We start from the raw sequence: 15,847 nt of genomic DNA on the forward strand, positions 1-15,847 counted from the left end.
CACATGCTGCACCGAGCCAATGAATACATCAACGTGGAAGAAGCGCGAGCCGCCGGAAAAACTCCAATGAGAGGGCGCTATTCAGCCGGAGGAGACCGCTCGTCACCGCTGAGGACGAGGCGGCGGTCCACTCCCTCGTGTGAGGTTCCAAGTTAGTAGGCCGCTGAGCCAAAGAAGAGATGGACCCCTATGTTCGCTCCTTCCACCGGACGGATCGCACAACACGAGGGATTGTCGAAGCCTTCCCGTGGCTAATCCGTTCCTAGGAATGTCGAGCAGCGGTCTCCTCCAGTGACGAGACAAAGGACCCGTAAAGCCGGACCCGCACCGAGAGGCGACATCAACAGACGCCCGATCGACACCGATCTCCAGGCGGGAGAATCACGTCGAGAGAACGATCCGGCCGTCCGCTCGGGAAGAGGAAAATAAGCAATACTTCGAGGTGGGATCAGCGTTATTCTGGTGGGCCGGCCGGAGGAGACTCCAACCGAACGAGGAAGTCCGGCAGCTCCGGATCCACGCGGTCGGTTGCAGCCGAGCGGGCAAGTGGACCGAAATCACTTTCGGACCACAGGACTTAGAAGGAGTTGAAGTGCCCACGACGACGCTCTGTTCATTAAAGCGGTAATAGCAAATTATACTATTCACGCGTATTCGTTGACACTGGAAGCTCGATCAACATCGTATTGAAGGCGTTCGATCACTGCAAATTGATCGAGCCAGCTACCCGACAACCCGCTCTATGGGTTTACTGACGAGTTGTGGTCAGACAGATCCTGGCTACTATTGGGAGAGGAGCGCTCGGGAGGACCGGGACCATAAATTTCGTGGTGGTCGACTCTCCCTCATCCTACAACGTCATTTTGGGACGACCGGCGCTCATTCCGCTCGTCTCAACCTTCCATCAGAAGATCAAGTTCCCGTGGAGGACAAAGTGGGAGAAGTGCGAGGAGACCAGCTAGCGGCTCGGCGATGTTACATCGAAATGGTCGAGCGAAGCTAACGCTCGGAAGGCGCCCGAATCGAGGTACACGCCATAGCCGAGAAACCTCCCGCTTTAATTTATGATGAAAGGAGGAGGTTCAGATCCATCCGACCCGATCGGAGGCCACGACTTTATCGCCTCGATCCGGAGGAGAAGCGAAGGAGGAACCGATCGATGCCTCCAGCGAAATCATGATGTCTTTGGACACATGAGTTGCCGAATTTCGCCGAACCTAGCGCATGAGTTGCATGTCCGACCGGATGCTCGGCGATGAAGCGAGAAAAAGGATTTCGGTGCGGCGAATGCCATCATCCGGGAAGTAGAAACTTCGGAGGCCGCCACATCGCGAGGTGCGGTTCCCAGTGGGCGGCCAACGTAGTATTGGTCTCAAGCCGGGCGGCAAGTGGAGAGTCTGCGTCGACTTCGGGACTTAAACAAAGCATGCCCCAGATTTTTATCCCCCGGATAGATCACCGGTGGACTCTACGGTGCGAATTAATTGCATGACGCCTACCAGGATATCATGAGTGCGCTCGGGAAGATCAAGAAAAGTAAGCTTTACCGACGACACGTATTGCTATAATGTGATGCCGTTCGGATTGAAGAATCCGGGGCCACCTATCAACGCTTGATAAACAAAGTGTTCGGGAGCAGATCGGGCGAATCTGGAAGTCATGTGGACGACATTCTTATCAAATCCGTCCGAGCGGCCGATCTCTTGAGGACATGGAAGAAACCTTCCGAACGCCGCAAATATGAAGTCAAGCTAAATCCCGAAGTGTTCGGAGCAAAAGGAGGGCGTTCTTGGGGTGCATAGTGACCGAGCGGGAATCGAAGCAAAACCAAGGTGAAAGCTCTACAAGACATGCCGCCTCCAAGAAATACAGGATCTGACCGGTCGGATAACCGCGTTGTCAGATTCATCTCAGCGCCGGAGCCTCCTTTCTTGAAATTTTGCAAGGCCACTAAATTTCAGGACGAGGAGTGCGATCGGCGTTCAAGAATTGAAGACGATCTTAATTCCCACTGTCTTAGCCAAGCCGATCGGGGTGAATCACTTTATGTTTATCTGTCTTCATGAGCATGTTGTAGGCTCGGCACTTGTGAAGAGCCGGTGTATTTTCTAAGCCACATTTTAAAAGATGCTGAATCTCGTTACAACGGGCTCGAGAAGTTGGCCTTTGCTTTGGTTCTAGCCGCTCGGCGCCTTCGACCATATTTCTTGGCTCACACCATCATTGTCCGGACGAACAGCCCGCTAGGAAGAGTGTTGTTGAATCCAGAAGCGTCCGGACGGCTCATCAAATGGACTATAGAGTTGAGCGAATTCGATATCAAATACCAGCCCCGCTCGGCGATCAAAGCACAATCCTTGGCTGATTTTGTGACCGAAGTGCAAAGGCCAGAGCCGGAAGCCATGTGGAGAATATATGTGGATGGGTCTTCCACTCGACTCGGAAGTGGGATCGGAATATTACTACTCTCACCTCAAGAAGAAAAGATGCACCTATCCGTCCGGCTAGATTACAAAGCTACCAACAATGAGGCAGAGTATGAGGCCCTTATAGCCGGATTGCAGGCAGCACGGCATGTGGGAGCCGGTCGGGTGACACTTTATTCGGATTCACAGTTGGCCGCTCAGCAACTTTCCGGCACCTTTGAAATCAACTGCGTTCGGCTTAAACTCTACGCTGAGGCCTTTGAAAAACTCAAAGCTACTTTCCGAGAGGTGCTTATTCAGAAGATTCCCCGAACGGAGAACCAGGCTGCCGATGAGTTAGCCAAACTCGCAAGCTCAATAACGCCGGTCGCCATTCAGCAACCAATTGAAAAAATACTGCTGGTGGCGCATGTCGACCGGATGCAAGGCCTCACGTTTCCAAGCGACTGGAGGACACCTATTATAGAATTCCTCCGTTCGGGCACCACACCATTCGATGAATATGCAGCCCGGCTCCTCAGAAGAAGAGCCGATCGGTTTACACTCATCGGAGATCAGCTTTACAAGAAAGCTTTCTCGCGCCCGTTGCTGAAATGTGTAAGCTCGGAGGACTCAGCTTACATCCTCCAGAAAGTACATCAAGGATCATGCGGGGGTCATCCGGGCGGGCGCTCGTTGGCCAAGAAGATCCTCTTGGCCGGATACTTTTGGCCAACTTTACAAACAGATGCCGCTCGAACAGTATCTACCTGCCTTTCATGCTAGAAGTATCACAACTTCTCCCACCGACCGGCCAAAGAAATGAAGGCATCAAGCGTTTCATGCCCGTTCGACCAATGGGGAATGGATATCGTCGGTCCATTTCCGATGGCGGCCGGGCAGAGGAAATTCTTACTAGTGGCGGTAGACTATTTCTCCAAGTGGGTGGAGGCCGAGCCGCTGGCAAAGATCACTGAACAAATGGTTAAAAAATTCATCTGGCAACACATCATTTGTCGGTTCGGCATCTCTCGCCGACTAGTGTCCGACAACGGGCGGCAATTCACAGGGAAGATGTTAGAGGATTGGTGTAAAAGCTACGACATTGAGCAACATTTCACGTCCGTGGCCTATCCTCAGAGCAACGGTCAAGCTGAAGTCGCCAACCGGGAAATTCTTCGTATTTGGGAGGGAGTTGGCCGGATGAAGTGCCGAGCGTCTTGTGGGCCATCCGAACGACGCCAAAAGAAGGGACAGGAGTCACACCGTTCCATTTGGTATATGGCGGCGAGGCCGTCATTCCGGTTGAAGTCGGCGTCGAGTCTGCCCGGATCTAGAGCTACGATGATGACAACGCCGAAAGGAGGAACATGGAGCTGGATTTGGTAGAAGAGGAGAGGGCAAAGGTGATGGCATACCGTCAGCGGATGAAGCAAAACTACAACCGGCGCGTCATTCCCAGATCATTCCAGGTTGGCAATCTTGTCTGGAAGAAAGTCAAGCCGGTCGGCGACGTCGGCAAGCTTGAAGCTCCGTGGGCAGGTCCCTTTAAAATCATCGAGAAGCTCCGCTCGGGTGCGTATTACTTGGAGGATAAGGAAGGTCGGCAGCTAGATAGGCCGTGGAGCGCGAACCACCTCCAGCCTTACCGAGCAGAGTGAAAGGTGTGCCTATGTAAATCATCCTGTGTACTTTTTTAGACTGAATACTTGAAATGCAGAAATAAAAAATCAAGAAAACAAATATAAGGCATTGTCAACGAGGATCGAAGGCCCCGTACCGTTCGGACGGAGGTAAATTATCCGAGTCAAAATGCTCAATGCTGAAGACCCCATGCCATCCGGCCGGGCGTACAATACCCAAGCATCAACACAGATTCCGAAGGCCCACGAGCCGATCGGCCTGGAGGTTTATATCCGAGCTGGGAGCTCGAAGACGAAGGCCCCGAGCTGCTCAGCCGGAGGTATATTGTACGAGCCAAAAGCTCAATTCCGAAGACCCTGTGCCGTTCGGCCAGGTAAACGTTGTCCAAATTAGGCTTAAAAAGCTCGTCTAGCCCAAACGTTAAACCGCCGACCGGCTATAAATAACCGCGCCGTCGAGCACCGACGTTAAATATCGAGAGACGAGCCGGCGTCTATAAACGTCCGAGCGGAAAGCCGACGACCGGCTATAAATAATCGAGCCGACCGGCTATAAATAACCGCGCCGTCGAGCACCGACGTTAAATATCGAGAGACGAGCCGGCATATATAAACGTCCGAGCGGAAAGCCGACGAGCCCCGTCGTTAAAAATCGAGAGCCGCGCCGACCGGCTATAAATAACCGCGCCGTCAAGCACCGACGATAAATATCAGGAGACGAGCCGGCGGCCGAGTCGACCACCGACTATAAACTTTCGAGAGGCAAGCAAAGGATGGTTAATCGGAATTAAAGAGGCAAACAAGTTTGCGCGCTGAGCGGCTAATCAGGCGCGTAATGAGACATTAAAGATAATTCGCTCGCCTGGCATAGCGAGGTGCCGAGCGGGATGATTATAAAGAATACTTAGTAAGTTCTTGCCACAATAAAAGGTGAAAGGAATAGAAGATCATCTATTACGCAAGCCAAAAAAGTCATTACAGAGATAGCCTGGGCCGAACGGCGGGAATACAAAAAAGTTTATAAAAACGCTCCTCACACATCAAAATCAAAAAGAGCGTCGGGGATGGTGTCCATCACGCTCGTTAGATCCTCGGGGGGATGGTCAGCTCGGCAGGCAGGTGACCTTTGGTCTTTAGATATCCCACCACCGCCTTAATCGCCTCCTCGAACGTGAGGGATATCTTGTCGGTAAACTTCTCTCCGAAGCCCTCCGAGCAAAGGAACGCTTTCCTCACTTCGTCAAAGCGGGCCGACTCCCCCTCTTGGTATTCCTTGAGCGCGGCGTGGGCGGCATCTCTGGCGGCTTGGAGCTCTGCCAAATCTCCGTCGAATCTTTGGAGATCCGCCGAGCGGCCCTCCTTCTCGGTGGCCAGCAGGGCGTCCAAGTCTTTGATGCGTTGTTCCAACCCCCTGATCTCCACCTTCATATGGTCCATATCATTGATGGCCTGTTGCTTCCGAGTGTTCGCCGTTTTGAGCTCCTTCTCCCGTTGCTTGATCATCGCTTCAAGCCGAACGACTTTGCTCGCCAAATCGTTAGCCCTTTTCCGTTCGGCATCGCGATTTTTGGCCTTCTCCAGAGCGGCCGTTGCCCCCCGCGGGTTTTTCTTTTTTCAATTCGGCCTCCAGCTCGGCCAATCGATCGCTAATAGCGATCTGCTCCACCCAGTTCTACCAACAAATGTCCCCAGATTAAAAACATAATTCGAATATGCAAACAAAGAAAAGGAGAGCATACCCGTGGCTTTGTTGAAGGTTGCTATCGCCTGCCGGGAGTCATCTTGGCTACGCCGAGCATCTATCCAGCTTGGGCAAGAGGCCCGTCGAGTGTCTCGCTTGGGGACCATTGGCCGATCAGCCGTATGACGCCTCGAGGGAGGCGCGAGCAGTCTTTATCACCGCGCTCGGCTCGCTCGAAGCGGCCTTATCGGACGCCCACCCGTAAGAGGAGGAAGCTCACCCATCGCTGATCGCAGAGTTGGAAGGGGGACGGCGGCACCTCAGGCGGCCCTCGGAGAACCCCGAGGGTTGGGGTACTCGAGGAAACCGTCCGGACAGCACCGTGCGCGCTCCGCTCGGTGGCTCATCAAGTTTAAGCGAGGCAGATTCTGGTTGTCGGCACATCCGAGTGCGTAGCGGCACATCATCGGCTGAACGACCCTCTACCTCGGCCTCAGTAGGAGGTTCCAGGTCGCCCGCGGCCTCATTGTGAGAGGCAGGGACATCTGAGGCTTCGGGGACAATTGGTGCCCCCTCACCTTCTCCGCCGGCCGGATTAGATGGAGCAAAGCCCCGCTCGGCGGCCTCCTTGTTCGTCACCTCCTTAATCTGAGCGGCCTTCAGTTTGAGCTTCTCGGTAGCTCTGGCACGCCACATGACTTCAGCTGCAGAAGCAAAAAATAAATCAGTTAGAACAAAACAAATGGGAAGATAAGGAAACTTACTCATGCTGCAGGGCAGATCAGCTGGGATAGAAGACAAGCCGAATATATGCATTACTCCCGGAAGGAGCATCTCGTCAATATGATAGCGCTGACCGACTAGCCGTTCGGCTGCATGGAGATAGTCCGCGTCGCCTCTAAACTTGCCGAGCTCCGGTTGCGCGGGCATAGCCGTCTGCCACTTGGTGCGGAAAGTCGGCCGCTCGGGAAAACGTATATAGAAAAAATGCTCCTTCCAATGTTTGTTGGAGCTCGATATGATCGAAAACACGAAGCCTATCCTAGACTGGAAAACAAAGGTACCCCACTCAGCTTGCTTGGGATAGTAGAAGTAGTGGAATATTTTTGGGTCCAAGGGGATGTTGTTCAGCTTGAACAAAACTATCACTTCGCCCAGCAGCCTAATAGAGTTGGGAACTACCTGGCCGAGCGGAATGCGGAAATAGTTGCAGACTTCTAAGAAAAATTTGTGGGGTGGAAAATGCAGTCCGGCCAGAAATTGGTCTCGGAAGAAAAGCACTGTGCCGGACGGCGGTTCATGAGGTCGATCGGCCGATGTGGCTAACACTATTTGGTGGTCGGTCGGCAGGTCATAGGTCTGGACGAGATGCAATGCGTCTTCCTCATCAAAACGGCTCTCCATGGCCGTGTACCATAGACCAGGAGCGCCGCCGGTCGACTGTGAAGTGCTAGTCATGGTCAAGGGACGGGAATATAGGATTCCGAGGGAAGGGGCGAGCAAAGGATGGAGAAAAGCCGATTGCAGGAAACGAGTAACAAAAAGAAGAAAACGCTGGGAACAAGAAAAAAGGCCTTACAAACAAAGAAGATGATCGACGAAGGGCTGAGGTTTGCCAAAGAGTTGAGGGGCGAGGTCGCCGGAAGAGAAAACGAGCAGAGAAGTGCCGGAGGAGAATGAAGCAGCGAGGCGGCGGCGGAAGCGGAGCCGCAAGCTTTATATTGCCGCTCGGAAGCAACCTCCACCGTCCGATCCAGGTCGTTGATAACGAGGTCATCATCCAGCCGTTCATTTCAAACGGCGGTTGTCCCATCGGAAGTGACGCCACCGCCATGCGCTGACAAGCGCACGATCGCCACGCGTCAGTAAGATACTGGCCGCATTTAATGAGCTCCCCTTACTGTGCGCAGTGCACGTGATAAACAGTGGGAAGGAGCATTGGACATGGATTCCAAGAGAAGCACAAGGCACGGACAAGATACTGCCGAACGGATGAGCATCCTTATGCCTGGCTGAGCGGACTAATGCAAGGATCATTGCTCAGTTAGATCGGCAGTCCAGTCAGTCGGACTGCGCCTCCTTCGACTAGACTCGAGGGGGAGGCAAGTGATCCGGTAGTAAGAATCCGGAACCCCATAATGAGGGGTCAACACCACGGGGAGGTCAAAGGGCCCAGCGGCCCACCAGAGAAGGACGAGCCGATCGGATTTAGAAGAAAGGGACAGCTGGTAGTAAAAGGCACCCTGGTAGGGACCAGGGTTCCGACGCTCAATGAAACAGTACATAATGACCAAGCGGAGGGACTGGCCGCCCGGCCGACGCAGGAAATTAAGGCCGTCCGGACGACGTTCTTCGCCCGGTCGGCACGGTCGGTGGGTAAAGGAAGGGAACACCCTCTGACAGCCGTCAAGTCGTATGGCTACGCCATACTCCTAATCTGGCAACGGGGTGTCCTGTTGTCCCATCGAAGACATGCTCGGCTGTAGCAGTATGGTGTCAGGTAAGCTCTCTGACAAGTGCATACCGAGGTGTGGGTTGCTGACACGTCTGTACCTCGATGAACGTGCATTAGTTCTCTCCTCGCTCTATATATATAGAGCATCTTACTTCGCCGCAGGTACGCGAAAAAGATCATTTCTGGAGCCACCTTTTGCATTATTTGCTTGCCTGACTTGAGCGTCGGAGGGCCGTCGCCGGGACACCCCTCCCGGCCCGGTTTTGCTGCAGGTTCGCCGGAGCACTCGAGGATCCAGCAGGGAGCGCCACGTGCCCAGTGTCCGTTGACTCCTAATTCGGACAGGATCAGATGCAATTTCGATTTTCTCTCTAATCCTCTCATTTCTTATTTTATCCATCCTCGTATATCCACACATCTACCTTAACATCCTTATCTCTGCAACTCTCATCTTTTGCTCATGTGCTCGAGTCATAACCCAACATTCAGCTCCATATAACATAGCATGTCTAACTGCGAATTTATAGAACTTTCCTTTAAGTTTTAGAGGTACTTTAAGGTCACATAAAACACTCGACGCTCCCCTCCATTTCAACCATCCTGCTTATATTCTATGTAAGACATCTCTCTCAATCCCTCTATCGTTTTATAAGAATGATCCTAAATATTTAAAGCTCTTGGTTCCGAACAACTCGTCCTCTCCTATCTTAACAATTGTCTCATTACTTCTAATATTGCTAAACTTAAATTCCATATATTCTGTCTTTAATCTATTAAGCCTAAAATATTTCCCTTCTAGTGTTTCCCGCCAAGATTCTAGTTTAGCATTTACTCCTTCACGTGTTTCATCTACCAAAATAATATCATCTGCAAAGAATATGCACCACGGTACTGTGTCTTGAATGTGCGCAGTGAGTTCGTCCATAATTAGTGTAAAAAGATAGGGACTTAGAGTTGATCCTTGATGTAACCCTATCTTTATTGGAAATACTTCAGTTACTCCGCCTGAAGTTTTTACTCTGGTTGTTACATCCTCGTACATATCCTTACTTAGTTTAATATATGTTACGCTAACACCTCTCTTTTCTAAAATTCTCCATATGATTTCCCTTGGAACTCTATCATAAGTTTTTTCTAAGTCAATGAATACCATGTATAGATCTTGTTTTTGCTCCCAATATTTTTCAATTAATTATCTAAGAAGATGTATATCTTCTATTGTCGACCTTCCAGGCATGAACCCAAATTGATTTTCGATCATTGTGGTCTCTTTCCTTAATCTTTTTTCTATTACTTTTTCCCAATGTTTCATGGTATGACCAAGGTTTAAAATTTCGACCCGTGCCGAGGTTTCAGTCTCAGACCGGAACGATACAGTTTCGGTATCGTATCGTGTCGTACCGATACAATTTCGATATTTTTTATTTATCTATAGTAATTATAAGATAAATATGTTTATTGTGTATATAAAAATAAGTTGTATATTGATTTATTATAAGTTCTCAATTATTGAATAATTTAATATTGTTAGAAAAAATAATTCAAATTAAAATGGAAGTATCTATAATAATAATAATAATAATAAATATATAAATTAATACAAGATATTACTTTATATTAATAATAATTATATAAATTAACTATTTATTCATTTAATTAATTATTAATTAAATAATATATATTTTAAATAGTAAAAAATATCAAGTAAAAGAATTTTTAAAAAAAATTTAAAAATATCATAATATAAATATAATTTATTAGAATTTTTTAAAATTTTTTTTAGAATTTTTTTAAAAATTTAAATGAAATTTAAAATAATAAAAAATATATTAGAATATAAATAAGAATTATTATATATTTTTTAAAATTTTTAAATGAAATTTAAAATATTATTTTTTCAGAATATTAATTAATAAAATTTATTTAATTTATTTTAATTTTAAATATATTTTTTATATATTTTATTAGGATAATTTAATTAGGGTTTATAAAAACCTCTTCGAAATATCGCACATCCTCTACACATCCTCCTTGGGAATTCTTTAAATTAATTAAATAAAATAAATAATTATTAAAAACAGAAGAAGAAAAAAACTCGGGCAGTACGCGAGATCGCGCCGCGATCATCGCGGGCGATCCCGCGAGGGGCGTCCAGCGGCACCGGAAGCGTCGTCGGACGCTTCCGGCGTCGCAAAAGCCATCGCGCACGATGCCTTCGGCGCTGCAGAAGGCGTCGCGGGACGCTGCCGGAAGCATCCCGCGTCTCCTCCGGTGCCGACGGAGGCATCCTGCGTCTCCTCCGGCGCCGCCGAGACGGGGACGCCTCCCGTGTCGGTTTCGGCCGCCCGGCGGAACGGTAAAAACCATCCATGTCGGGCGGCACGAAACGACATTTCAAACACTGGGTATGACTCATTAGTTTAATACCCCTATAGTTTATACAATTTTGTACATCTCCATTGTTCTTATATAAGGGAACTAAAGTACTTATCCTCAATTGAACATGCATTTTTTTTCGTTTTCAATATCATGTTAAATAATTTTATAAGTCATTCAATACCTTATTTCCGTAGACACTTCCATACATTTATTGGAATATCGTCTGTGTGCATCACATTTAAAGTTTGTTCTACTTTTAAAGTTTGAATTCTACGATAAAAATTGAAATTTCTATGCTTATTTGACCTACTTAAATTACCTAAGTTTTGTTGGTCACCAAAATCTTCATTAAAAAGTTGATGAAAATACCTCTTCCACCGCAGCATCGTTTACTAATACACTATTACATTCATCTTTAGTACATTTTATTTGGATAAGATCTCTTGTTTTCCTTTCTCTCACTTTAGTTATTCTATAAATGTCTCTTTCCGCTTCTTTTACAGTAAATTTTTGATATAATCGTTCAAAAGTTTCATTCTTTACTTCACTCACTACTTCTTAATTTCTTTCTTGGCTATTGTATATTTTTTTAAGTTTTCTTCGTTCTTACAAATATATAATTCCTTATAAGCTATTCGTTTTTCTTTCACTTTCTCTTGTATTTTCTCATTCCACCACCAAGATCCCTTACGTAATGGTGCATGTCCCTTTGACACACCGAGTACACTCTTAGCTACTATTTTCAACTTTGATACCATCTTATCCCATGTTGTATTAGAGTCATCGTATATTTCACCTAATGCTTGTACTTCTACCTTCTCCTTAAATATATTTTGTTTCTTATCCTTTAACTTCCACCACTTAATTCTAGGAGTCGTATATATTTTCTTGCTATTAATACTATGTTTGAGGCATATATCCAACATTACTAACCTATGTTGGGTAGTTAAACTGTTTTATGTGATGACTTTGTAATCTTTACAAATTTTTCTATCCTTCTTCCTAACCATAATAAAGTCAATTTGCGATTTATTATTCCCACTTTTGAACATGACTAAGTGTTCTTCTCTTTTCTTAAAAACGTATTAGCTAATATAAGGTCATGTGCTATCGCAAAATCTAATATAATTTTCCCTTCCTCATTTCTCGTTCCAAACCAATAACTCCCATGTACCCTCTCATATTCATCATTTTTCACTCCGATATGCCCATTTAGATCACCTCTTATTAAAATCATTTCATTTGGTGGAATATTTTATAATATTTCATCTAAATCGTCTCAAAACCTTGATTTGGTAGCTTCATCTAATCCTACTTGCGGTGCATATACGCTAATTATGTTTATAGTTTCTTTTGCCACTATTATCTTAAGGCTATAGTCTTATCCCTTTTTCTAACTGCTCCTGCAACTTCATCTTTTAACGAACTATCTACAATAATACCCACTCCATTTCTTGCTTTACTCTTTTCAGTATATTATAACTTAAAACCCGAGTTCTCTATCATCTTTGCCTTCTCGCATATCCATTTTCTCTTGTACACACAAAATGCTAATTATTCTCCTAATCATTATATCTACTACCTCCATTAATTTACCAGTCAGAGTTCCTATGTTCCAAGTTCCAAATCTTAGATTATTAGTTTTCATATCATATTTGTTCTTATCCAATCTATGGTTTGAGAACTCTTGTCTATTTAACACTACACCCAAGTTCCCATAGAGATGTAGCGGTCTTTGCTAATACGTTGTAGCGGTCCTTGCTAATACGTTATAGTCAGACCTGTAACGCGAACTATTGCATATTTAGCACTACACCCAAGTTATGGAGATGTAGCGGTCCTTGCTAAGACGTTACAGTCGGACCCTGCAACGCGTTTCTTCCGAGGAACAACCTAGCATTAACACAATAGTTTAATGAATTCATTCATTGAATATTGGTCATAGTTTTAACGCTGGTTGGCAACCTAACATAATCCTCCTCCTTTATCAGGTTTATCTGGATTAAACCGAATAAATCAAAATAAAAAACTAATCGGCAAATTCCTAAGTAAGTGAACCTATAAATTTCTAACTAATCGGTAAATATCACACCATCATTGTTGAAAAATTCAATTAATTCGGTTAATTCAGTTTTCGACTGAATTAACTGATATTTTATTGGTTAGGTTTGTTCGTTTTTTTATTGGAAAATTTGATCAGTTCGGTTGTTCGAAAAAAATCGGTGTTTCAGTTAATTGGATTTAGTTTGGTTCGGCTTTATCCGAATACTCAACCCTACACAATGCCACTCATTACCTTACTAATCCATGCATGTGTTACACAGATACAAACAGTTTACACATGGCAAAGTCATTTTTATAGAATCATAATAAAAAGAGCATTAACACCAAACATTATTTCTCCAAGTAAAAATCCCAAAGTTCAAGAATACAAGATTACTGAAATTTTTTCAAACAAGTTCATCGAGCTAAACCTATAGTATGATGCAGGATAGAGAAGCTAAAATGTTAGCTTGAGCACCTAACATGTATACATTAAACCAAGGAAAAAAGGTTGAGAAATATTTCAAGCAGTCTTTATAACCTATTACAGGACTTAAATATGCTTAGCATTACCACAAATACTATCAGGAACTACCTGTTCATTTTTTTCCCTTTCTCATCAAATAGTGGTAACAGAGAGTTCTTCAGCGAGAAGTGCCATGTAAGGGGAACTGGCCGTTTAGTGGATGTAACTAACTCTGTTTTACCATGAACCTGCATTCAAGTAATTGGATTTGTCAAGGTTGGAATGCAAGCTATTCAATAAGATGCAACAAAAAAGCATAAGCCTGATCCTATTAATGTCTATATTTAAGATGTACTTATAGGTTCATCCTTTCATCAATCATTTAAACATAAAGAATTAAGCCTCTTAATAAGGTTGTACTACATTACTACGAAGAGATTAAATTGTGTGCATGCACTTCAAAAAGTCATGCTTCTCATCTGAAATTTGTTATGAATCACTTCTGACCAATTTGACTCTTGAACTTGTACTTTTATATATGCTAAAACTTTGATATTTTGAGGTATCACCTTGACCTATACACAATAGTCAATAATAATTCTCTGCATAACCAACAGGGAACTCCCATGAAAATTCTCTTTTAATGATGTGTTTCCAACAAAAGTTTCTCAAACGTCAGGTGTATTTTTAATTTTTAGTCAACAGTATACATATTCATTAATTGACAACTCCACATTGAACCACTATCCAAGGTCATATATACTTTCACACAGGAAATAAATTCAAAAGAAGAGAGTGATAACTAATAACCATATCCTTTATATCTATTAGTGTGCTTCCAACAAAAGTCTCTCAAAGGTCAGGTGTAATTTAAAATTCTAAAATCACATATGCAAATTTAATAATTGACAAACTCTGCATCGAGCTACTACCCTATGTCATATATGTACTTTCTCACAAGAAATGAATTCAAAAGAGAGAGAGTGATGACTAATAATCATGGTTTAATTGACATTGTTAGCAACTTTAAGAAAATTATGAATTCCACAAGAGAACACAAACAAAATGGATATCAATGTAGGGGAAGTTGAGGTGGCTTGAAGATGTCAGCAATAAGTAGGATTTACAATTGTGATAGCCTAATTTAGTCTGCAATGGAGAATTATAGGCTCATGAGTAAATTAATATTAACTTGATCATAAGCATTTTTAGCAAATGGTTGGGAACATGGGCCTATCAAGTTAATGGAGGTTAATTAAAAAATCTGAGATTTTTGTCCCAAATAGTATCAGAGAGAATCTAGTCCTAAGCCTGACAAAGTATTTAGATAGGGTTGCCTAGGCCTTACGTCTTGTCAATCAAGATAGATTTTGCTTATAAGGGTTGCCAAGGCCTCAATCTTGACAGGGGTATCAAGCTTTAAATGGGGGAAATTGTAATAGCCTAATTTACTTTCTCATGGAGAGTTGTGGGCTAATTAAAAGAATCCATAGACTAGATGAGTGAATTACTATTGACTTGAGATTAAGCATTTTCTGATCAATTGTTGGGTGTTAGAAATTCATGGCAAGTTCTCTCATTTGAGTAGGTTGTTATAACAAAAATCTCTTTTGTTGTGCATGATATACTTGCACCCACATGCAATGATAATTTTGTGAAAACGACAGACCCTCTTAAAAGTGGATATCTACTATAGCTTCTATAGGGCAACAGGACGAAGACTAGAAATAAGAAATATGGCAGTTACACCCAAGGTTGAATTGGAAACTTCGATAGTAGCTAATCACCATGAACATGAGATAATTTGGAGAAACTCAGATAGAAGCCAATCAAATAGAATAAATAGAAAGCATCTTCCAATGAGTTGATTAATAATAGAAAAGAACATGAAAGCTTCTGGAGTCTCATCTCACCTGCTCTATCCAGCCAGCCAATTCATCTGGATTTGCTACTGTAGCAGATAGACAAATAAGTTGTACTTCTTTTGGTGAATATATAACCTGAACAATTGCCTCAATTTTACTATAAAAAACTACACAGAAACAGGAACTAGTAAACAGAATATGGCATTACTTACTATCTCCTCCCAAACTGTCCCTCGAGATATGTCACTAAGATAGTGAACTTCATCTAAGACTATCACATCAACTTGAAACAATCTGCTTGCAGAAGAAATCATTCCTATACTGGAAAAATAAACGCTAATCATTGCAAGATCTATTACCCACTAAAACAAGGGCAAAGTGATGTTCTATCAGAAACACATGATGGAGGACTTGTCAAAGCCTAAGAGCGAGCTCAATCCAACCCAAAATGCCACAGCACTTAGACAGACAACTTGTTGATATTTAAGCATGCTTAGAAGACTCACAAAGCAATGTGGGACTAAGAGGCAAAGTTTCTTTCTCACATCACTTCTTTAACTCCTGTAACATATCTGCTTTCGACTAGACTAAAACGTCTTATATTGACTCCTTGTCAAATAAGCGGTTCCTGAAGGTTAATTGATTGTTGACTTGAATTTTAGTTCAATGGATTGTCTCAAATGTTAGTACTTCTAGGGGATTCAATTTCCTAAATATCATCTTCTTCAATTTAGTTGTTCTTCATACAAGGGTAATTTATATATGAACATTGCTCTACCATCACACTAGCACTTGCTAAATGATAATCATTGTAGGCATATGGAATTGTGCCTCAATTCTATTGCTGTAACATTAGTCTTACCATATATTACTTTATTCTCAACACATGAAACCCCTTGTGCGATTTTAA

At 44.1% G+C, this 15,847-nt stretch overlaps 1 protein-coding gene across 1 annotated transcript in view; it reads right to left on the bottom strand.

Moving 5' to 3' along the window:
* LOC121989229 (DExH-box ATP-dependent RNA helicase DExH15 chloroplastic-like) overlaps positions 1-15,847 on the bottom strand; it is a 31,524-nt gene that overhangs the window by 13,448 nt on the left and 2,229 nt on the right. Inside the window, exons 4-6 of the mRNA XM_042543130.1 lie at positions 15,150-15,258; positions 14,986-15,072; positions 13,202-13,320 (exon numbers count right to left, since the gene is read on the bottom strand). Of these exons, the coding sequence (XP_042399064.1) occupies positions 13,202-13,320; positions 14,986-15,072; positions 15,150-15,258 (315 nt within the window). The remainder of the gene's footprint in view (positions 1-13,201; positions 13,321-14,985; positions 15,073-15,149; positions 15,259-15,847) is intronic.

The sequence above is a fragment of the Zingiber officinale genome, chromosome 6B (assembly GCF_018446385.1).
Source record: "Zingiber officinale cultivar Zhangliang chromosome 6B, Zo_v1.1, whole genome shotgun sequence".
In the NCBI taxonomy this organism is placed as follows: domain Eukaryota; kingdom Viridiplantae; phylum Streptophyta; class Magnoliopsida; order Zingiberales; family Zingiberaceae; genus Zingiber; species Zingiber officinale.